The sequence below is a fragment of the Tasmannia lanceolata genome, unplaced genomic scaffold, assembly GCF_043159265.1.
Source record: "Tasmannia lanceolata isolate RefF3 unplaced genomic scaffold, GAP_Taslan_0.1 ptg000020l, whole genome shotgun sequence".
In the NCBI taxonomy this organism is placed as follows: Eukaryota; Viridiplantae; Streptophyta; class Magnoliopsida; order Canellales; family Winteraceae; genus Tasmannia; species Tasmannia lanceolata.
Window position 1 is genome coordinate 28,816,912 of NW_027518697.1, and position 22,586 is coordinate 28,839,497.

Below are 22,586 nucleotides of genomic sequence, written 5' to 3' on the forward strand. Positions count from 1 at the left end.
ATCAACATATAATTTTTCATTTTCTTCCTTTAAACGATCAAACTTACACCTTAAATTTTCATGTTTCCCTTTAAGTAAGGTGTTTTCCATGAAAATTTTATCATTTAAATAAGATTTTTCGTCTTGTTCATTCTTCAAGTTTCCAAAATCCTTGGTTATCATTTTAAGAGATTTCTTTAATTTTTTATTTTTGGAAACTTCAAGGAGCAATGTTTTCTCAACTTCTTGACATGTGTCAATTAGTTCATTCATGGTAGGTTGTTTATTTTCATTATCACTTTCACTACGACTACTACTATCACTATCACTATTAGAAATAAGAGAGTCTAGAATTTGACTTACATTGAGTTGAGATGGATCACTTGCCATATAGCATACAAAATTTGATTTCTCATCTCCACTCGAGTTGCTTTGTGATGTGTCGCTTAAGCCATCCTAATTGGCGCTGAAACTCTTCTTCTTCTTGTTATCTTTTTCTTTTCTTCTATCAGAGTCTTTCTTGAGTAATGGGCACTTGGGACGAATGTGTCCCTCTTTGCCGCATTCGTACCATCGGACCGGATCATCATCTTCTCTTCTTCTATCCTTGTCTCTCTTTGGGGATTTGCTCCTTCTTGAGGTTCGACTCTTTCGATTGAATCTCCTAAATCGACTTATCCTTTCGGTGAGGAGAGCCATTTCCGATGTTAAGTTCTCGATACTTAACTCTCTCTCACTATCTTCTTCTTCACTGTCAACTTTGGCTTTGAAAGCCACATCCCTCTTCTTTGATTCTTCCTTCTTTCATTTTCTTTTGTTTTCTCTCTTCTTCATCTTCATCTTCATCTCATGGGTGATTAGGTTCCCCATGAGGTCATCAAGTCTTAGGGTATCCAAGTCTTTAGATTGCTCTATTGCAGTGACTATTGGATCCCATGAATCCGGGAAGCATCTCAGGAGTCTTTGGACCAAATCATAATTTGTATAGGTCTTTCTTAGGGCATTCAACTCATTTACAATATTAGTAAACCTTGTGAACATGTTGGAGATAGACTCTCCTTCATGCATCTCAAAGGCCTCAAAATCACTAATAATCATATTAACCTTAGATTTCTTCACTTGAGTCATCCTTTCATGGGTTGTGTCATGTGTGGTCCAAATTTTCCTAGCCGTCTTACAAGATGAGACTCTGTTGAATTTCTCGGAAGAGAGAGCACAAAATAGTAGTGTCACTCATTTGGCATCCAACGTAGCCTTTCTCTTGTCTGTGGCACACCATTCCTTCCTATCCGTTGTGGGTTCAATGTACCCATCTTGGACTAGCTCCCAAATTTCAAAGCCTGCGGATTTTGGATAAAAAGTCATTCTAATTTTTCAATATCCGTATTTAGTCCATTGAGATATGGAGGTCTATTTGAAGCATGACCCTCAATGTACCCGGAGGGAGCTACCGGAAGAGGATTGAGTGAGGAGGGGTTATCGGTTGCCATGGATCTTTCTCTTGTAGATTTTTTGATTAAAAATCTATATAAGAGCCTTTAACTTTGATACCAAGTGAAATCCCAAAGGGCAACAGACAAGAGGGGGAGAATTGGGTGTTTTAAAATTTTTTCTACTGATAAAGCTAGGGCTTGTGAAATTAACCTAGTTAGTTCTAACCCTTGTTCAAGATTATATTCAAATAGAAAAAGGAAAGAGATTACCAATCACACCATAAGAGAGAGGAGAGGGAGCAAGGAGACTACACGATGATTTTATAGTGGTTCGGTCACAACTTGACCTACTCCACTACCCAAGTATTTGGTCTTTCCTTGGGATTTTCTCCACTACGGTAAGGCTCCTCAACGCCGCCTCACAAAGCGTTACAAGCATACTCCACCTCCATAAGGGGACACACCCTTGTATTATAATCCACCTCCGAGGACGTTCTTCTTCGTTGCAACACCGTCTTGAAGAAAGAAACTCCTCTTTGCAACTCAAAATACAAGAAAAGAAAGAAAATAAGGAATGAAAAGCTCTTAAGCCTCTTTAAGGTATATACAACTCTCAAGCTCACAATATTCTCCCAATCAATGGAACTAAATACTTAGGAAGCTCCTCTTGGCAAGAAATGAATGCAAGTTTAAATGCACAAGAGGTTTGAAGAAGGATCCTTTTGATTTCAAAGATTGAAGCTTTAGGGTTCGAAAGATAAATGCTCAGAAGGTATAAAATGAAGTCTTTGATGGTGTTTAAATAACCCTAGTTCATTTTGGACCCTTTAAGGGCAAAACCGAAATAAAACTGGGTAGCTGCACCTATCCACTGTAGGCTCCAACGGCTCTTTCACCTAACCGGCATGGTCGACCGGGCCACAGCGGTCGCCCGCCCTTATCGGGCGCCCTTTTTTATTTTTTAAATTCAAACCGCCGTCGACAGTGGCATCCGCTGTCGCCCACCAAGGGGAATCTGTTTGAATAATTTTTGCTCGAAAAATAAGGCGCGGTCGACCGGCTCATCGCGGTCGCCCGCCAAGGGCAATCTGTTTGAAAAAAAATATTTTGCCTTCGAAACAATCCGCGGTCAACTAGGGGGGTTGCGATCCTCCGCCGAGACCAACTTGGATGTTTCTTTAGATTTTCAGAAAACCGATCAAATTCAAGATGTCCTAGATTTTCAGGTACAATCCTGCGGTCGCCCGGCATAGCGTGGTCGACCGACCCTGCTTTAAAAAATTATTTTAAAATATTTTGTGCAAGGGACTTTAGGCCTTGGTCTTTGGGTTTAAACCTGTGTTTTCAAATACATTACTGCACTTAGAAAAATAGTTTTAAAGATGATTTGAAAACATGCAAACAATAAATGCCAAGAGGGCTCCTATGCATTCTAAAAATATGAATATTGAGTCTTCTTGATCATCAATCTTCTTGGGTGCTTGCATGAGCTTCTTGATTGTGATATTATAAATAACCGCAAGTGCACGGATCGCGTGTAGTCACGGGTTGAACTCAGGGAAGAGAAATCTTGTTTGTAAATCCTATTCTTGTATCACTTAGAATATAAACTATGATATATGTTGCCTGGCATTTACTCAGGATTTCCGTAGACGTACCTCGGAGCCAACAATATCTATAAGTTTGTATTCTAAACAATCTAAGAATCGAACACAAATAAGATTGCGATTTGGAAATCTTAATTTAGGTAAAGTGTACCAAAATTCTAATGATCTCTATTAACTACTTATCTAATCTAATTAGAAAACCAAATTCTAAGGGCTTAAGTAAATAGGAAAGTTGCAAAAGTAATTTCAAATAGTGTAAAAACTTTAATTCAATATAAAAGAGTACTTAGGGTTAGAATCCACCATGGGTTTGGATAAAATTGATTAATTAGAACAATCCTCTGAATTAGGTTGAAAATCCAACTAAACAGTCAATGAATAATAATATCTAAAAGATGTCATTATTTAAGAGTATCTAATCGAATTAACCCTTTAATTTATATTAATTATATAGAATTTAATCTTTGTTAATCAACAATCATCCATACGAAAGGGGCAAGCCAATGGCATGAATGATTGGGATTTGTACAAAAACAAAATCCTACACAATTCTGTAATTCTGGGCAACTTCCCAACGGATCTATTTCAGGGCATTTTTGGCATTTTTCAGATTTCAGACCCGGTTTTGTAAAATTCATATCTCACTCGTTTCTCATTGGATTTTGACGTTCTTATACTCGATTTGAACGGAAACGATGAGATCTTTCTGTAAAAATATTTTTAAAAATATTTAAAAATATTTAGGATCAGTTATAATAGGACTAAGACATAATAAGAATGATCAATAAAGTACCTTGTCTTAGAGAGACATCTGTGGCTCATGAAGGTGAGAGTATACCTCATGAGAAAGATATGATCCATATCAATCACATCCATGGATAGTCTACCATGTTTGAACATAAGAACATGACAAATGAAGTACATATTCTAAACATCTACATCCTACATCCACAACCACCTATGTAATGACAAGGCATTAAGCACAAAGTGCATAATCCCATGGAAAACCAAAGTGTATGGGAGACAAGTGTTCTAAATACAAAGTATAGTGTACCAACCACCATAATGTGTAGATGCCCAAATAAGGTACTAGATTCAAATGAAATTTTTAATTTTTACTCAAGTGAGTTTTACATGTTGAATCTAAACTTATTGTTAACTTTCCCTACATAATGTAATCTTATATGACTTTAAGAGAAGAATCCAAGGACTCTAAGGATGTAACTATCAAGTGATAACACTATCGACACATGTATTCCAAAGAGAACTACCATGACTAAATACCGCGAGCCGCCTCCCGCTCTCTTAGTCTCTCGTACTCACGCGAATGGCGTGTGTTTTTTATTATTGATTTAATTCATCTTTTCAGTGAACTTGGGATCACTAAAGCAATCCGAATTTTACGCAAACGAGAAAGACAGAGTCGCCACTTAGATGAGAGATCTAGGACCCATAAGTGACTAAAAAGCTAGATTCGTTACCTGATTACGAGAATGGAAGGTATGGGAAATTAGCACCACATGCACCATTCTTGCCTGATAATCCGGTCTTCATTTTCAAAAGTTAACTCTCTTGAATTTCTTTTAAATGGCTCATTTAACTCTATATTAATGTGCGAACTATGTGACATGCATCATAAAATCTAATTCCAATGTATTCCCTAATGTGTATCTTGATTTTCTGGATTTGTTTGGATTCAATCTAAGTGAATGTTCTCCTAAAATTCTAATTTGAGGAAAATCTTATATATTTTAATTAATTTAGTTAAGAATTTTAGAAAAACTAATATACAAAAGCCCGCCATTTGTGGTGGGCCGACTCGTGCTTGGTATGCCATTAAAGGCATCCAAAGCTACCTACGTATCCAAGCCTCACTGGAATCAGAGTCGATCATAGTTCGGTGCCTGAACTAAGCCATGTCTAAGACATGTAGGACACTAATCTAGACTGGAAGGACTGTTTCAACAGTTTAGGAGAGATTATTTAGTTTAAGTTGAGTAGATTTTATTATCCTAGGACTCCATCTAAGATGCTATATGGTCATATCTAAGTGCAAGACATCCCTTAGACTAATGCTGGTGAACCTACATCCTAGGTAACTAGGCTTGTCCTATGGGAAAAATGGGTAACTAGTGTAATTAGATATATGACTCAATTGCTAATAATAGTAATCGGTCGTAATGAGGCTGGACTCCTAACTTTAGGACACCCTAAAACCTAAAACATCACTTCACGTAAATGTTCCTAAAGGGCCCTAAGGGTTCCTACGATGGGAGACCGCAATCCAACGGTTCCAAACACAATGGTTAAATTAATTCATTTTGTTGAAGATAATGATTTCAGATCTTTAAAGGTTTCCGACTCCTAAAATCTAAGGAATACCAATGGCTCTAATACTGGCAAGTTTCAGCCTTGAGTTGCATCCATGGAAGGGAATCGTGCTTTCCATCCTTGCATAATTTGGCACGTAAGTTATAGTATGTTATTGCCTGGCATAGTTCTCAGGATTTTCGTGGACATTGGACCTCGGAGCCAACAACATACGATAGTTTAAATGCTCAAATTATCAATGATTGATCGCAAGTTGGATATGATTATGAACACAATCTGGGTGGTTGAACTATCATAGCATTGCAAATTAACAAAGAAAATCAATGGCTCCTAAAGTTTCTATTTCGATAGTTTAAAAATTGAATACATGATAGAATGCTCTGGAAATTTTTGTAACAATTTGAATTTATTTTGATTTTCTTAAGTATTTAAAAAAAATTCAATTCAGATTATAGATTTACACATCAACTTATATCAAATCTATTTGGATTAAGCTAAAATAATTACAGTAGCTTTCTCTTGACCAGAAAAGATTACGGTAAAATTTTCATGGATTTTAAATACGTTTTCCTATCAGTTTTCTAATGTTGAAGAGTTATGTCCAGACTATAAATTTACACATAAACTTATAGCAAATCTAATCAAAATAAGCTGTAATATTTACAGTTGCTTTCGCTTGACCAGATAAGGTTACTGTAAATATGCATGGATTGTAAAGATGATTTACTATCAATTTTTGATTTTAAAGTTATCTATTCAGATTATGAAATTACAAAGAAACACATACTACAAGTAATCCAAATTAATCCAAACTTTGTTAAAACATGTAATTCCATTAGAAAATCACAATATAATATTTCTAGAATTTTACATTGCAATTTGCTATTTTTGTCCGATTGAATACGACATGCTTGATTTGGCATAAAAATCATAAACAAATATCTAACAGCAACAAAAGATCTTCTAAAATTCATAGAAGATTATATTAGGTCCTAGTTACTTCTCATCCAAAATTTATCTCTGGAAACCCTATATATTTCTCAAAAATTAGTTTTTAACAAAGATGCCCCTTGAATTAAATAAATTTTTAAACCCCTTAAAGAAAATCCAAAATTCTTTAAAATCTTCTTACTGTTTCAAAACCTTAAAATTCTATTATGTTTAAATTTTCATTGATTTTTGATCTGTTTTGATATATTTTTAAATTCGATCTTTGGAATTTTACCCCTTTAAGGGTAAAGTTCAAAAGGTCAAATCGTTGTCGAAACGAAGTCAAAATTTTTGAAAATTCCAGATTTGTAAGATTTTTAATACACAAAAGACTCAGAGGTTGAAAAATTCAAGAAATTTCTAAGGCTTATTAAAGGTGCTTTTTAAAGTGGATTGAAACCCTCTTAATTTCAATAATTGGATTTTAATATTAAAAAATAAATTTTTCAAGAAAAAATTTTAGATTATGAAATAACTTAAACCTGCTCTTATCTCCTCAAAAGTTTACATGCAAACACTTTCATCTTCATAACTTTTCAAAAAAGTCACAAATTCATTCCTAGCATGCTTCTAGTATAAACGACATGAAAGAGGGTTTAGAAGACCAACATTACTAGCTCTCCTTGTCTCTAGGGTGACTAATCCTTGGATATACACTTTGGCTTACCCTTTTAATCGCAAAGAAAAAAAACCCAAAGATCGCCAAATATGAGCCGTTTTGACGTCCAATCAAGAAATGATGAAAGAAAGCTTGCTCCACTAGAAGAAGAGAGTTTGTCCGACCAATGAGGAGAGAAGACTTTTGATATTAATTTGATAGAAGTGGAGAGGGTTCCACTCATTTGAAATAAGGGAGAGTGAGAGACGAGAGTTTAGAGAAAATTAATGGGATTTTTGCTAGTATTTCGAGGATGGGTTGCTCTGCCAAAAAAATCTAGAGAGAGATCCAAAATCGTCCACGAGAGGGAGGAGGGCTGTAAAACCGTATGAGATGGGGAGCAAGAGTTGCAGCACCCAAAATCTGTACTGGAGGAGCGAGAGAGAGATTTTGGCCAATATATATATATATATATATATATATATATATATATATATATATAGAGAGAGAGAGAGAGAGAGAGAGAATAGAGTTCCTGAGGGTGCCCTCATATAGCTTATATGAGGTGTCTCTCACAAAACATAAGGGGCTCACATTGTTAGGATGATCCGAAGCATTCATTTGAAAGGCCCCATCATAGATATGGTGTGTACAAAAAATCAGCTCCATTGGATCATCCTAACCCCTCCAAAAGTGGGGGCAAAAATGGATAGACACGTTTTGTCCACAAATCTGCCCATTTTTGCCCTCACTTTTGGAGGGGTTAGGATGATCCAATGGAGCTGATTTTTTGTACACAACCTATCTGTGATGGTGCCTTTCAAATGAATGCTTCGGATCATCCTAACAATGTGAGCCCCTTATGTTTTGTGAGAGCCACCTCATATAAGCTTATACGAGGGTACCCTCAGGAACTCTATTCTCATATATATATATATATATATATATATATATATATATATATATATATATATATATATATATATATAGAGAGAGAGAGAGAGAGAGAGAGAAAATTTATATGATGGGTGGCTGTAAAAACACATGAAGTCTAAAAAAGTAGGTACGGCCCACTTTTTTTGATGATCCAAACCGTTCATTTGTTTGGGCACAACGTAAATAGGTTGTGCCCCAAAAATCATTTCCATAGGATGATCCTAACCCTCCGATCTGAACTGATCTGAAAATGGAGATTTCCAAAAATCATTTATGGAATCTTCTACAGATCGGAGGGCTAGGATCATCCTATGGAAATGTTTTTTTGGGCACAACCTATTTAAGTTGTGCCCAAACAGATGAACGGTTTGGATCATAAAAAAAAGTGGATCGTACCTACTTTTTTTAGACTTCACATGTTTTCACGGCCACCCATCATATAAATTCTCTCTCTCTCTCTCTCTCTCTCTCTCTCTCTCTATATATATATATATATATATATATATATATATATATATATATAAGGCCAAAATTGAACTCAAAGCTTAGATAACTCCATGTAATGTAATACCACTTGTTAGGCCCAAAATCGGTTAACAGATATGGCAGTGACGTAAGAGCCGAGCTGGAGGGAAGTAGAGTCCGGACGAGCTGTGTGCTGCACAGGAGCAAACGAGGCCAGAATGACCGACCCGGAGTGTACTCCGGACAGGCCCTTCGACACTCAAGTCAGTATGAGCCGGAGTGAAGAGGGTGTTTTTAAGAGTGGTGGGTGAGAATTTCATTACCCTGATTTATGAGTTTTGAAGGCCCTTTTATAGGGAGAAATTGGGGTAGTTGGGGAGTTAATGCTCCCAGACAGGTGTCGACCAGCTATAGGCTCAAGCTCGCCTACTCTGTGTAATTACCAAACTACCCCCGCTGGTGAGGGTCCTGCGGTGGGCCCTCCTCTAGCCACGTGTTGGAAGCTAACAGGCTGCTGCGCTGTTGCACCCCATCAGTTGCCCCCCAGTTCTCCAAGTTATTATGGTGACTTGGGGAAATATGGTGGGGTACGCTTCCGATCGAGAGTGGTCGAGGCTTGTCCTGAATCTGGAGGCAGTCCGGAATCTGAAGCAGTCCGGAATTTGGAGGCAGTCCGGAATCTGAAGCAGTCCGGAAAATGGGGCAGTCCGGGAATTGGAGGCAGTCCGGAAAATGGAGCAGTCCGGAAATCGGAGGCAGTCCGGATTTTAGAGGCAGTCCGGATTTTAGAGGCAGTCCGGATTTTAGAGGCAGTCCGGAATCTGAAGCAGTCCGGAAAATGGAGCAGTCCGGATTTTGTGGCAGTCCGGAAATCGAAGGCAGTCCGGATTTTAGAGGCAGTCCGGATTTTAGAGGCAGTCCGGAATCTGAAGCAGTCCGGATTTTGTGGCAGTCCGGAAATCGGAGGCAGTCCGGAATCTGGAGGCAGTCCGGAAAATGGAGCAGTCCGGAAATCGGAGGCAGTCCGGATTTTAGAGGCAGTCCGGAATTTGGAGGCAGTCCGGAATCTGAAGCAGTCCGGAAAATGGAGCAGTCCGGATTTTGTGGCAGTCCGGAAATCGAAGGCAGTCCGGGCTAATCTTTGTCGTTTAGCGACCCAGTCCGGCTTAGGCCGGACTGATTTTTGTCGTTTTGCGAAACGCGTCATATCCAGTCCGGCTTGGGCCGGACTGCCTTTTGTCGTTTAGCGACCCAGTCCGGCTTGGGCCGGACTGATTTTTGTCGTTTTGTGAAACGCGTCATATCCAGTCCGGCTTGGGCCGGACTGCCTTTTGTCGTTTAGCGAAACGCGTCATATCCAGTCCGGCTTGGGCCGGACTGCCTTTTGTCGTTTAGCGACCCAGTCCGGCTTGCGCCGGACTGATTTTTGTCGTTTTGTGAAACGCGTCATATCCAGTCCGGCTTGGGCCGGACTGCCTTTTGTCGTTTAGCGATCCAGTCCGGCTTGGGCCGGACTAATTTTTGTCGTTTTGTGAAACGCGTCATATCCAGTCCGGCTTGGGCCGGACTGCCTTTTGTCGTTTAGCGATCCAGTCCGGCTTGGGCCGGACTAATTTTTGTCGTTTTGTGAAACGCGTCATATCCAGTCCGGCTTGGGCCGGGCTGCCTTTTGTCGTTTAGCGAAACGCGTCATATCCAGTCCGGCTTGGGCCGGGCTGCTTTTGTCGTTTAGCGAAACGCGTCATATCCAGTCCGGCTTGGGCCGGGCTGCTTTTGTCGTTTTGCGAAACGCCTTATATCCAGTCCGGCTTGGGGCGGGCTGCTTGGAACTTATCTCGAAAGTTGTGCCCGCCGTTAATACGAGACACGTGGCACCCCTCGGGCGTCCTCGAGACGTGCGCCCTTCATTTAATGCAAACCGCCTCAGAGAAATCTATATAAGAGTGGGTTTTGCCTTCTCCCTTTCACTTTTTACTTTTCCTCCTTCTCCCTTCTTTTTCCTCTGTCGGTTCGGCGAAGTCCAGTTCGGCGAGGGTCAGTTCGGGCCGTGTAGTTTTTGTGAACGGCGGTGGATTCGGGAGCATTCAGTGTGATCCGGTAATTTTTCTTGAGCGCGTCTCATTCATTTCTTTTCCTGCTTTCATGTCTAGTAGCTCTAGTTCTGAGTCCGGTTCGGGGGAATCGTCTTCTAGTAGTTCAGGGTCTAGATCGTTGATTAGGATCGAGGATAGGCCTACTTGGTCACCGGCCCCGAAAATGGCGAGTGTGACTGTTATAGGTAGTGATGAGGAGGGGGAGGACGAGGCGATATTAGACCTGAACACCGCTCCGCTTCTAACGGATAGTTACGTTCCACAAGGGGGGAGTGTTGGTAGTGACGCCGGCGAGGCGTCCACAACGTTTCAACCAGGCCGGGCCGTTGAGGTCGTAGCACGGGCCCGTATGGATGCCAACCCTACCTACAACATACAGGCTCTCAATGAGGAGAACTACCTGGATGAGTCCGCCATGGCAGTGATTAGGGATAAGTACTGCATCCCATCCAGGTTTGGACTGAGGGAGGCGATGGAGGGAGATAGAGCCTGTAACGAGAGCTCCGACATTTGTATATATGACGAGTCACTGAGGGCCGGACTCCGATTTCCTCTACACCCCTTCTTCGCTTCGGTGCTTCAGCATTACGGGCTAGCTCCGGCCAAGTGGCGCCGAACTCGTGGAGGCTGCTTACGGGGTTTGTATACCTCATTCGGGGCCGGCTTCGGAGGGACTTGTCAGTACCGTTGTTCCGCGCGTGTGCGCAATTGAAGAAGCACAAGGGTGGGGGTTGGATTTACATTAGCCAGCGTCCGGAGATAAAAATGATCACTGGCATTCCCACCTCCATACACCTGTGGAGGAACAGGTTCTTTTATGTTGAGGACACGGAGTCCAGCGAGCCTTGGCCGGTCCCTTTGAAATGGGGAACCCCGGATACAGTCGCGATGAGTCGCAAACCGTTTCTCGAGGGTGAAGATGCGAGAACCCTCGCTCTACTTCGGGATGTGCTGGACCGTGAGGGGCCTGTTGATTGTTCAGACTTCCAAGGGGAAGAGGTTTTGGTTGGGTTGGGCCTTAGTACTGCGACCCGGGCACGTACGTAGATAGCCTCCTTTAAAATTCGTCTCTCCGCCCCTTTGTTTTTTTTGTTTTTTGTTTTTGTCCCTGACTGGTTTCGTTTTTGGCTATCTTTCAGAGATGCAGCAGCAGTCGCTAGTGGATAAGATGAGGAAGGGGGCCTTCGGGACTGTCCGTCAGGGCCAGAAAAGGAAGGCTCCAGAGACGGCGAGTCCGGCTCCGACCCAGGACGCACCGCCCCAGCCCAAGCCCAAGAGTTCGGTGAAACTGGTGAGTTCATCCGGCCGGGGCGCAGGATCCTCGAAGACCGTGGCGACGTCTGCTGGCACCCTTCCGCCCCCGTCGAGGCACGGTGATAACGTTTTTCGGCCGAACTGGGCCGTCCAAAAGACTGATTCCGGCCTTGGAGAGAGCCGGGTGGCTGTAGAGATTCAGACTAAATGCATCCTTGACAAAGACAAGCAGCAGGTTCTCCACGAGCCGCCGGCTACGGCCGAAGAGGCCGTATTCTCTTCTCTTTATCAGGTAAGATGGCTGACGAGTACGCTTACTCTTTGCTTCCCTTCTGCTTTGTTTGCTTGTGTTAACACTTGCTCCTCTGCATTTTTTACAGATCGGAGTGTACTTCAATGATCTGCGGGGGAAGAGTAAGAAATTCTCCGATGCTATAACTAAGTCTGAGGAGGAGAATGGGAAGTTGAAGAAGGAGGCGAAGGAGCTGAAGAGGTCCGTGGAAAAATCTGCCGAAGAGATCAAGCGGCTGGGAGAAGAATTTGCCGCTCAGCTGGCCTCGCAGAAGGAGGAGGCGACGGAAGCCCTCAACGATCAGAGGGAGAGAGCCCTGTCGAGGCAGGCGACTGCCGTTCAGGAGAAGGAGGACGAACTCCTTCTTCTATCCAGTGAGGCCTACAAGATAGGGTTCTTTGACTGCCTTGGGCAGGTCAAGGATTCCAATCCGGGCGTTGACCTGTCGAGGATGGTTATACCTGATCCACCGACGCTCACTGGCGAGGAGCCGACCGCAGCTGACGCACTCTTGCCCCCGGGGGCAGATCCAGCGCGGGATGGGGGCGATGAGGCGCCCTGAGTTCTTCTCCTCCTCTTTTTTTTTTTTTTTGGCGATTGCGTGATTTCTTTTTGTAATGGCCCCTTGGAGGCCCAACTCCCTTTTGTAATGGTCCTCTGAGGCCCCAACATATGAATGGAAAGAGTTTTTGTTTGTTTAACTCTTCAATGCTTGTCCGTCTCTAGTTTATACTGTTTTCTTTTTGTATGATGCGTAACTATCACTCCAGGTAGGAGTCATGGACTTAGGAGTGGACTCCTAATTCTTTGCCAAGACGAACCATGGCGAAACCAACGTCGAGTACCCTAGTTTTCGTGAACTGGGTTTCGAAGGAGCTTTGGTTTTTGCATCCGGGCTGGTTCCGGACCAGGAGTGGGCTCCCGGTCTTTGCGGAGGCGAGCCGTGGCGAACCAAACGTTGAGTACCCTAGTTTTAGTGAACTGGGTTTCAAAGGAGCTTTGGTTTTTGCATCCGGGCTGGTTCCGGACCAGGAGTGGGCTCCCGGTCTTTGCGGAGACGAGCCGTGGCGAACCAAACGTTGAGTACCCTAGTTTTAGTGAACTGGGTTTCAAAGGAGCTTTGGTTTTTGCATCCGGGCTGGTTCTGGACCAGGAGTGGGCTCCCGGTCTTTGCGGAGACGAGCCGTGGCGAACCAAACGTTGAGTACCCTAGTTTTAGTGAACTGGGTTTCAAAGGAGCTTTGGTTTTTGCATCCGGGCTGGTTCCGGACCAGGAGTGGGCTCCCGGTCTTTGCGGAGACGAGCCGTGGCGAACCAAACGTTGAGTACCCTAGTTTTAGTGAACTGGGTTTCGAAGGAGCTTTGGTTTTTGCATCCGGGCTGGTTCCGGACCAGGAGTGGGCTCCCGGTCTTTGCGGAGACGAGCCGTGGCGAACCAAACGTTGAGTACCCTAGTTTTAGTGAACTGGGTTTCGAAGGAGCTTTGGTTTTTGCATCCGGGCTGGTTCCGGACCAGGAGTGGGCTCCCGGTCTTTGCGGAGACGAGCCGTGGCTAACCAAACGTTGAGTACCCTAGTTTTAGTGAACTGGGTTTCGAAGGAGCTTTGGTTTTTGCATCCGGGCTGGTTCCGGACCAGGAGTGGGCTCCCGGTCTTTGCGGAGACGAGCCGTGGCGAACCAAACGTTGAGTACCCTAGCTTTAGTGAACTGGGTGTAGAAATCTGACAGACACGAAGGCATTTGCAAAAAGAGAAGGTTCTTTCATTCACATTCAGGAGATATTTACAAAGTTTTTTTTTTTTGTGTGTCGGCTACTTTGCTACTGATGATATTTGCGAAGGTTCTTCGAGTTCCAGGCATGTGGTAACAGTTGTTCCTCGAGTGTTTCCAGTCTATAACTGCCCGGGCGAATCACCTCTTTTACTCGGTAAGGCCCTTCCCAGGTTGGGGAAAGCTTTCCAGCCTTCTTGGGTTGGGAGATAGCAGCTTTCCTTAAGACAAGATCTCTAAGTCGAAACTCTCTGGGACGTATCTTCGAGTCATGGTAGCGAGATACTTTCTGCTTGTAGGCGGCGACTCTTATTCGGGATTCTTCTCTGGCCTCCTCTAATAAGTCAAGATTCGCGCGGAGCCCGTCACCGTTGAGCTGTTCGTTGAAGTTGGAAATTCTAGCGGACGGGGTGCCTACATCGACAGGTATTACCGCCTCTGTTCCGAAGGACAGGTTGAATGGGGACTCGCCCGTTGGTGTGCGCGGGGTGGTGCGATAGGCCCATAGGACGTGATACAGCTCATCTGCCCATCGACCAACTTTCTCGTCTAGTCTTTTCTTGATCCCTTGTAGCAGGATTCGGTTTGTGACTTCTGTCTGCCCGTTGGTCTGTGGGTGTGCTACAGAGGTGAACCGCTGCTCAATTTTCAGGTCGGAGCAAAACTTCCGAAAGTTTCGGCAGTCGAACTGTTTGCCGTTGTCTGTTATCAGGACGCGAGGAATCCCGAATCTACAGACTACTGATTTCCAGAAGAAGTTCTGCACATTCTGTTCGGTGATCTGGGCTAGAGGTTCAGCCTCCACCCATTTGGTAAAGTAATCAATCGCCACCACTACGAAGGTGCGCCTTCCGGAGGCCGGTGGGAAGGGGCCCAAGATATCCATTCCCCAAATAGCGAAGGGTAGCGGGCTGACAATTGGGGCCATAGACACGGCGGGCTGATGAATGGTGGGGGAGAACTTTTGGCATTTCTCGCATCTCTTTACCAGGGTCAGCGCGTCTTGTCTCAACGTTGGCCAGTACAGACCTCTAAGGAGGACTTTGATTGCCAGGGCTTTGCCCCCCAAGTGCTCCCCGCAAATACCTTCGTGTGTCTCCTGCAGGGCATACGTGGCGTCGCTGGGCCGGAGACACTTTAAGTATGGGAGAGTATAGGATCTTTTGAACAAGTTCTCGCCATCAAGTGAAAAACGGGCTGCTCTTTGGATCACCTTGCGCGCTTCTCTTTTGGCCTCAGGCAGTTTCCCACTACGCAGGTAGTCGACGATCTCATCCATCCAGCAGGGCTCGTGTTCCACCTGCATTATCTCAGCAGCCTTTCTTTCGATACTGGAGGCCTGTAGGAACTCCATGCATATATTCCCGAGAGTCGTGTATCCGGATGCGGCCAGCTTGGACAGTACATCGGCCTTTGTGTTGTCCGTTCTGGGGATTCTGACAACCTCGAAACTTCTGAACTTGGAGGATAGTTGCCGGACCTGGGAGAGGTATTTAATCATTCGCTCATCGCGGGCTTCGTATATACCTTGGATTTGGTTGGCGACCAACTGGGAGTCACAATAAGCTTTCAATCTCTGGGCTCCGGTCTGGACTGCAAGATTCATTCCAGCGAGGAGTGCTTCATACTCAGCCTCATTGTTGGAAGCGCGAAAGCCGAACCTCAAGGCGTAGTCTAGTGTGAAACCGTCGGGCCCGGTTAAAACCAGACCGGCTCCGCAACCAGCCTTGTTTGAAGATCCGTCCACGTGCACTTCCCACAGTGCTTCGGCGATTGAAAAATCATGCTCAACTGGCAGCATGGGGATGGTTCCTGCTCTGGCTTCATCTTCTGCCGGTTCTCCGGCTGTGGTAGTACCTTTCGCTGCTGGGGCCTGGGCGATTTCAGGTTCGGCGATCTGCTGGGGGATGGAGCACTCAGCTACGAAATCTGCCAATACTTGAGCCTTGATCGCGGGCCTGGGCATGTACCGGATGTCAAATTCACTCAATTCCACGGCCCATTTAACCAATCGTCCCGAAGTATCTGGCTTGTGGAGGACTTGTCTAAGCGGCTGGTCAGTTAGGACCTTTATCGTGTGAGCTTGGAAATACGGTCTCAACTTCCTGGCTGCCATTACCAGCGCGTAAGCCAATTTCTCGACCCGCTGGTACCTTATTTCGGCGTCGTGCAAGGCTTTGCTAACGTAGTAGACCGGTTTCTGTTGGCTGCGCTCTTCACGAACTAGGACCGCAGCCAGAGCCAGGGTACTTATAGATAGATACAAGATTAGCTCCTCACCGGGCTCCGGCTTTGTCAACAGCGGTGGAGAGGACAAATACTGCTTCAGCTCCTCGAAGGAGGTTTGGCATTCCTCTGTCCAGGGCGAGGTTTTGAGGCCTTTGACTGCGTTGAAAAAAGGGAGACACCTCTCTGCAGATTTTGAGATGAAGCGCCCCAGCGCGGCTATCATCCCTGTCAGTCGTTGCACTTCTCGGATGGTTTTCGGGGGAGCGAGCTCCACCACGGCCTTGATTTTTTCCGGATTGGCCTCTATCCCTCTCTGGCTGACCACAAACCCCAGAAACTTCCCCGAGCTGACCCCAAAAGTGCACTTGGTGGGATTGAGTTTCATCTTATTGTCTCTCAGGACTTGAAACGTTTCTTCTAGATCGGCGACATGGTCTTGCGAGCTTAGGCTCTTCACCAGCATGTCGTCGACGTACACTTCCATGTTGCGGCCAATCTGATTCCGGAAGAGTTTGTTTACAAGCCTCTGATACGTGGCCCCAGCATTCTTCAGGCCAAAGGGCATGACACGGTAGCAGTAAGTCCCCTGATCCGTTACGAAGGAGGTCTTCGGGATATCTGACTCATACATTCTGATCTGGTTATATCCGGAGAAAGCGTCCATGGAACTGAGCACTTCGTGACCCGCTGTGGCATCGATGAGCTGATCGATTTTTGGGAGCGGGTAGCTGTCCTTTGGACAGGCTTTATTCAAATCCGTGAAGTCGACGCAGGTCCTCCATTTCCCATTGGCCTTTTTCACCAGAACTACGTTTGCCAGCCAGTCCGGGTACTGGATTTCTCGGATGAAGTCAGCTCTTAGGAGTCTCTCCACCTCTTCTCTGATCGCCATCTGCCTTTCGAGGGCGAAGTGTCTCTTCTTCTGCTTCACCGGCCTGCAGGTCGGGTCGACACCTAGTATGTGCGAACTGACCTCCGGGTTGATGCCGGGCATGTCGGTGGGGGCCCATGCGAAGACATCCGCATTGTCCTGGAGGAACTGGGTGAGGTTGTGCCGGACGTCGTCGTCAAGAGAGGAGCCGATCTGGACTACCTTTTCGTCATCTTTCTCGCACAGGGGAACGGGGACAAGGTCTTCGGCGGGCTGAGTTCCCTGAGCTTCGTCCCTCAAGTCCAGTAGTTCGATTGGCAACGACTCCGTCGCATTTCTGCCTTTAAGCGCCATTGCATAACATTCCCGAGATTGCGGCTGGTCTCCTTGAACTTCTCCCACGCCACTGGGCGTTATGAACTTCATCTTCTGGTGATAGGCGGACGCGACGGCGCGGATCAGGTTCTGGCCAGGCCGTCCTAAAATAGCGTTATAGACCGAGGTGGCCCTCACTACTAGGAAGTTGACCATGGCGAAGGCCTGGCAGGGCGGTTCTCCGACGAGGACAGGGAGCTCGATTTGTCCCTCAACCTTGACCACTTCTCCTGAAAAGCCGAAAAGATCTGAGTTTGCAGGCTTTAAGCGGTCGTCACCTATCATCATTCTTTCGAAGGCGTGATAGTACAGAATGTCGGCTGAGCTCCCGTTGTCTACCAGGATTTTCCTCAGCTCCCAGTTCGCGACGAGCATAGTCAGGACTAGGGCGTCGTCATGTGGTAATATCAGGCCGTCCAGGTCCGCGTCCGAGAAGGAGATCTCATTCTCCGTCTTCGCTTTCTTGCTGCATGTATGCACGGCGTTGACCCGGCGCGCATATGCTTTCCGAGCAGCAGAGGAGGTGCCTCCAGCCGCCGGGCCTCCCATGATTGTGCCAATGACTCCTCTTGGTTGGGAGCCGTGTGCTTCTGGTGGTGGACTGGGCGGCGATGGAGACTGTCTTCGGACTGGGGGCGGTTGAGACCGCCGAGGGCTTCGGCCCTGGGGACCCTTCTCCTTGGGGTCACTCCCGCGGGTGTCACTCCGGACATATTTTTTCAAGTAGCCTCTGCTGATTAGCTGCTCGATCTCCTCCTTCAGCTGTCGGCAATCGTCTGTATCGTGTTCGTGGTCCCTGTGGAACCGGCAGTACTTCGATTTGTCTCTCCTGTTTCCCTTGGAGATCATTGGAGTTGGCCATTTTATGAACTCTTCTCCGCTGATGGCCGCCAGTATATGCCTCCGCGAGGTGTTGAGAGGGGTGAAGTTTTCTTCCCTCCTGTGAGGGGATTTGTCCCTTCTGACGACCTTGTCGTCCCTGCGCTGCTTAGCATGGGGCTTGTCTTGGTTCCTGTCGTCAGAGGTTCTCCTCCGACTCGAGTCCAGAGCTGCCAGTGTCTCTTCTACTGATATGTACTCCTCCGCCCCGGACATTAGGTCTGCCAGGGAATGAGGATTCCGGCGGGCCACTGCTCGGCGGAAATCATTCGATTTAGCGCCCGTGAGAAGCGCGTTCGTAGAGGCCGAGGGGTCCAAATCTGGCACTTGGAGCGCCTCCCTGTTGAAGCGGCTGACGAAGGCTTTGAGAGGTTCATTATCCTCCTGCCGCAAGGTCATCAGGGATGCTGCTGTTTTCCTTGGCCTGCGGCTGCTCATGAAGTGACGAACTAGGTCTTCTCCGAAGTCCTCAAAGTTATTGATGGAGTTCGGTCGGATCCTTGAGTACCAATCCCTAGCTGCACCTGTGAGGGTTGTCGGGAATGCTCTACAGAGGAAACCGTCTGACGCACCGTGGAGGAGCATCAACGTCCGGAACGTCTCCAAATGGTCGACGGGGTCAGTGGTCCCATCATACTGCGGGATAGCTGGCATTTTAAACCCCATTGGTGCTGGAGCACTCATCACATCGTCGGTGAACGGCGTTCTGCTCGAGAACGCCCTGGACACAGGCCGGCCTTGATCCTTAGCCAGCTCTTCGATTCTGTGACCCATCTCTTCTATCCTTCGCATCACCGGGTCGTCTTTATGTTCTGGCGACCTGTTTCTCCCCACGGATTGGCCTGCGGCAGAGCCGGAGTGGCTCTCCGGGCTCCGACGACGGGACCCTGATTTCGCCCGTGGCGCGCGCTCCTCATGAGCTCGGCGCCTTTGCGCAGAGCGAGACCTAGACCTCCTACGGCGGTGCGGCTCTGTCTGAGCATGCCTGGCTATGGGGTGACGGACTTGCTCGGGGGAATGGCGAGTCCGGTCTTCACTACGACGCGACGACCCTCCCCTGTGAATTTCTGACCTTTCGGGGACAGGTTGTGGAGCTTCCGGAGGAGGTTGGGGAGGTGCCTGGAGCAGCTGCTGATACTGGCCAACGAGAGCGGTCATCTGGTGGAAGAGAGCTTGGACTTGCTCTGGAGTCGGCATGGAGTTAAGATTTACGGAGCGAGGCTGGTTTTGTTCAGCCGTGGCGGAGGCTGCCACTACCAGCGAGGCGAGTCGCTCACTCCGAGTCCTGCCGGGTAGCACGGCTCGGGTGGTACGTGCGGTTGGCACCCGCGCACTCTTGCGTCCTGCCATTTTTGTGAAGTGGTTGGAACAGCCTTTAGTTCTGGGGTCCCACGGATGGCGCCAATCTGTTAGGCCCAAAATCGGTTAACAGATATGGCAGTGACGTAAGAGCCGAGCTGGAGGGAAGTAGAGTCCGGACGAGCTGTGTGCTGCACAGGAGCAAACGAGGTCAGAATGACCGACCCGGAGTGTACTCCGGACAGGCCCTTCGACACTCAAGTCAGTATGAGCCGGAGTGAAGAGGGTGTTTTTAAGAGTGGTGGGTGAGAATTTCATTACCCTGATTTATGAGTTTTGAAGGCCCTTTTATAGGGAGAAATTGGGGTAGTTGGGGAGTTAATGCTCCCAGACAGGTGTCGACCAGCTATAGGCTCAAGCTCGCCTACTCTGTGTAATTACCAAACTACCCCCGCTGGTGAGGGTCCTGCGGTGGGCCCTCCTCTAGCCACGTGTTGGAAGCTAACAGGCTGCTGCGCTGTTGCACCCCATCACCACTTATAAAAAGGAAAACCTCATAACCAAAAACCAATCCCCGCAGAGAAGATCATTTTTTTTTTTTGAACGTCCATCCTCTTCCTCTTTTTACACAACCACTCTTTATTAAACAAATAAGCAAAAGCAATAATTTTGGAAATATGCCATCTTTTCCCTGCTACATGCTATTTTTTAATTCAAAACCAAAACGTGAGCTACTGTTTTTAAAACAATCTTAGCATCTTCTATTTCAAATGGGTCCCACGTGTCATGCTTCCTTATATATATATATATATATATATATATATATATATATATAACAAAAAATGTGGACTGCTTGTAGCAATATGCAAAAGTGACGAAAATTTCCATAACAATGCTTTTTATTATTGGCCCAAAAACAATTCCACATAGGTATAGCTGTAAAAATTTTGTAGTTTCTTGCTTTGTTTTAACAACTTTCTAAAACCCAAAGTGGGGCCCACTTATCTTACATGTATAGATTTAGAAAATGCTATTTTCTTTCTTAAAACCGTCCAAATCAAAGAGCATTTTTTTTCACTGGATGCTATGGATTGATCCGAACCATCCAATCTCTCTTGGCCGACACTCCAACTTGGAGTTTTGCCAAAAATATGCCAACAAAATAGGGATGGACAAAATCTTGGTAGACCCCACTTCAAAAACGTGTAATAAGAGGGAATGAAGCTTTTGGAAACATCCTAGCAAAACTTCCTTTTATTAAAGAAAGACTTTGGAAGCTACCTTGACCATAAAAAGCAACTCCTTTTTATACTTACCCCATTTCAACCAACCGAATCAATGTTCTTAGAAACACATGGTTTCATTGCTATATTGTAATAGATGCTTTAGAGAGGAAAGAATGCACCACGTTGGCTGCTTTCTAAATTTCAAATAGAAAACATCAAACAACCGATTATGGGTGGGTCCCACTTGCTACCAAAATATGCGATCTTCAAAAAAGTAACCAAATGTTAGGGACGTTTGGGTTCTAAGAGAGAAAGATTACCCACTAGATAAATGGTTCAGATTACTTTATAATGTAGGCTGCATAAACTAACTTTTTTTTCAAAAGTACTGCACGCCCATTTCACTTGATGATCGAAATCATTTAAACAAATGGCAACAAAATCGTTTCCAGTATGGCCCAAACTGCCCCTTACAATGTAAATGGGTCATCCAAAAAATCAATTTCATAGGATGATCCTGACCGTCCATTCGATGGGAGACAATGTAGTTAGGTACACCCCCAAAATAACTTCCATGGAATGATCTAAGCTGTCAATTTGATGGACTGAAATGCTCAAATGGGTTTCCTTAGCCAACATCACTTCCATGAGACAATCCGGGCTGTTCATTTCGTGGGCCACAATGAGAATAGGTTACACCATCTTTAAATCACTCCCATATGATAGTCTGAATCGTTGATTGATGGGCTACAATGTTGATTGATGGGCTACAATATAAATTGGGTTGCGCCCCCTTAGATCAATTCCATGGGCGGATCCAAGTCGTCCAATTGATGGCCAGCAACGCGCATTGGTTACACCCTACAAATCATTTCCGTGGGTTAATCATAACCATCAAAATAATGGGCCGCGATGTGATTTTAATTGCACAACCCTAAATCATTTCTACAAGCAATTCGAATCATTTATTTGCGAGGCCACAGCGGGATGCGCACAGAAATTAACCCCATATGATCCGAACCATAGATTCATTAGGATACATCAAAGAGAGTTTCTCCCCCACGAACAACCTCAAATATTGGATCCAAGTAAGCCAAAAGTCATTTCTTCCCAAAAAAACTGCGTGGGCCCATTCGATTGACTCTGCCCGAAGCAACTTATCCCAAATCTCTCTCTCTCTTATTTGGATTCCTGTGAATAACCCTTCTCAACATCCGGCGAAAAAATGTAAAACACGGCGGAAATGACCGAAGAGATCGAGAAAACATAAGAGGAGGACACGGAAAGGGAAAACATTAAAAAACCGATAGGAAAATACTAACTTCTTTGTTGATTAAAGCGGAGCAAAATGGGGGTGTCTACAGATGCCCCTCTTTTATAGAGATGACGCAGTCATTGAATACCAAAGCAAAAGTGACAACACCATTTTGCGTAGCATTTTGCCTACAAAGGACCCTTTAGACTACATGCAACCTAAATTCTAAATGCTTTCTAATGCAAAACCGTAGATGAAGTTCTAGAATTAGAATGCTATCAACGATTATTTACTCTAAACACCACGAGGTGGTAATCTAGAATAATGGAGAACTGAATTCAATCTATGAGCGAAAATTACGTAACTTAGAATGAAAGATAATTATAATGTAGCACCGTTTTCAAACGGGCACTAAAGAAACGAGAGATTATTTTCGACTGGATACTGGTTTCAAAACAGACTTAACAGAAATGAGGCACTAATTGTACAGGCTAAAGGGAAATAAGAGATAGATCATTTTCAAATGGACTCACAGAGAATGAAATGCCGTATTTATACAGATTCCAAGGAAATAAGACATCATATTTATATGGATCCCAAAGAGGAACAAGAGACCATTTTTAAATGGACTCAGATAGAATGAAATACCATATTGTTACGGATTCCAAGGAAATGAGATATCATATTTGTATGATGTTCAAAGA

General features: G+C 45.3%; 2 protein-coding genes across 2 annotated transcripts; one reads left to right on the forward strand and one right to left on the reverse strand.

Annotated features, from left to right (window-relative positions):
* Positions 1-11,061: 11,061 nt before the first annotated feature.
* LOC143853945 (uncharacterized) lies at positions 11,062-12,540 on the forward strand. The gene is made up of 2 exons (XM_077363640.1): positions 11,062-11,978; positions 12,067-12,540. The coding sequence occupies exons 1-2, from the start codon at positions 11,574-11,576 to the stop codon at positions 12,538-12,540; spliced, it is 879 nt and encodes a 292-aa protein (XP_077219755.1). The 5' UTR covers positions 11,062-11,573.
* Positions 12,541-13,797: 1,257 nt separating this feature from the next.
* On the reverse strand, positions 13,798-15,864 carry LOC143853946 (uncharacterized). Its single transcript, XM_077363641.1, has 2 exons — positions 14,737-15,864; positions 13,798-14,385 (listed from the first exon to the last, which is right to left on the reverse strand). Exons 1-2 carry the CDS (start codon positions 15,862-15,864, stop codon positions 13,798-13,800), a joined length of 1,716 nt encoding a protein of 571 aa, XP_077219756.1.
* Positions 15,865-22,586: the final 6,722 nt, after the last annotated feature.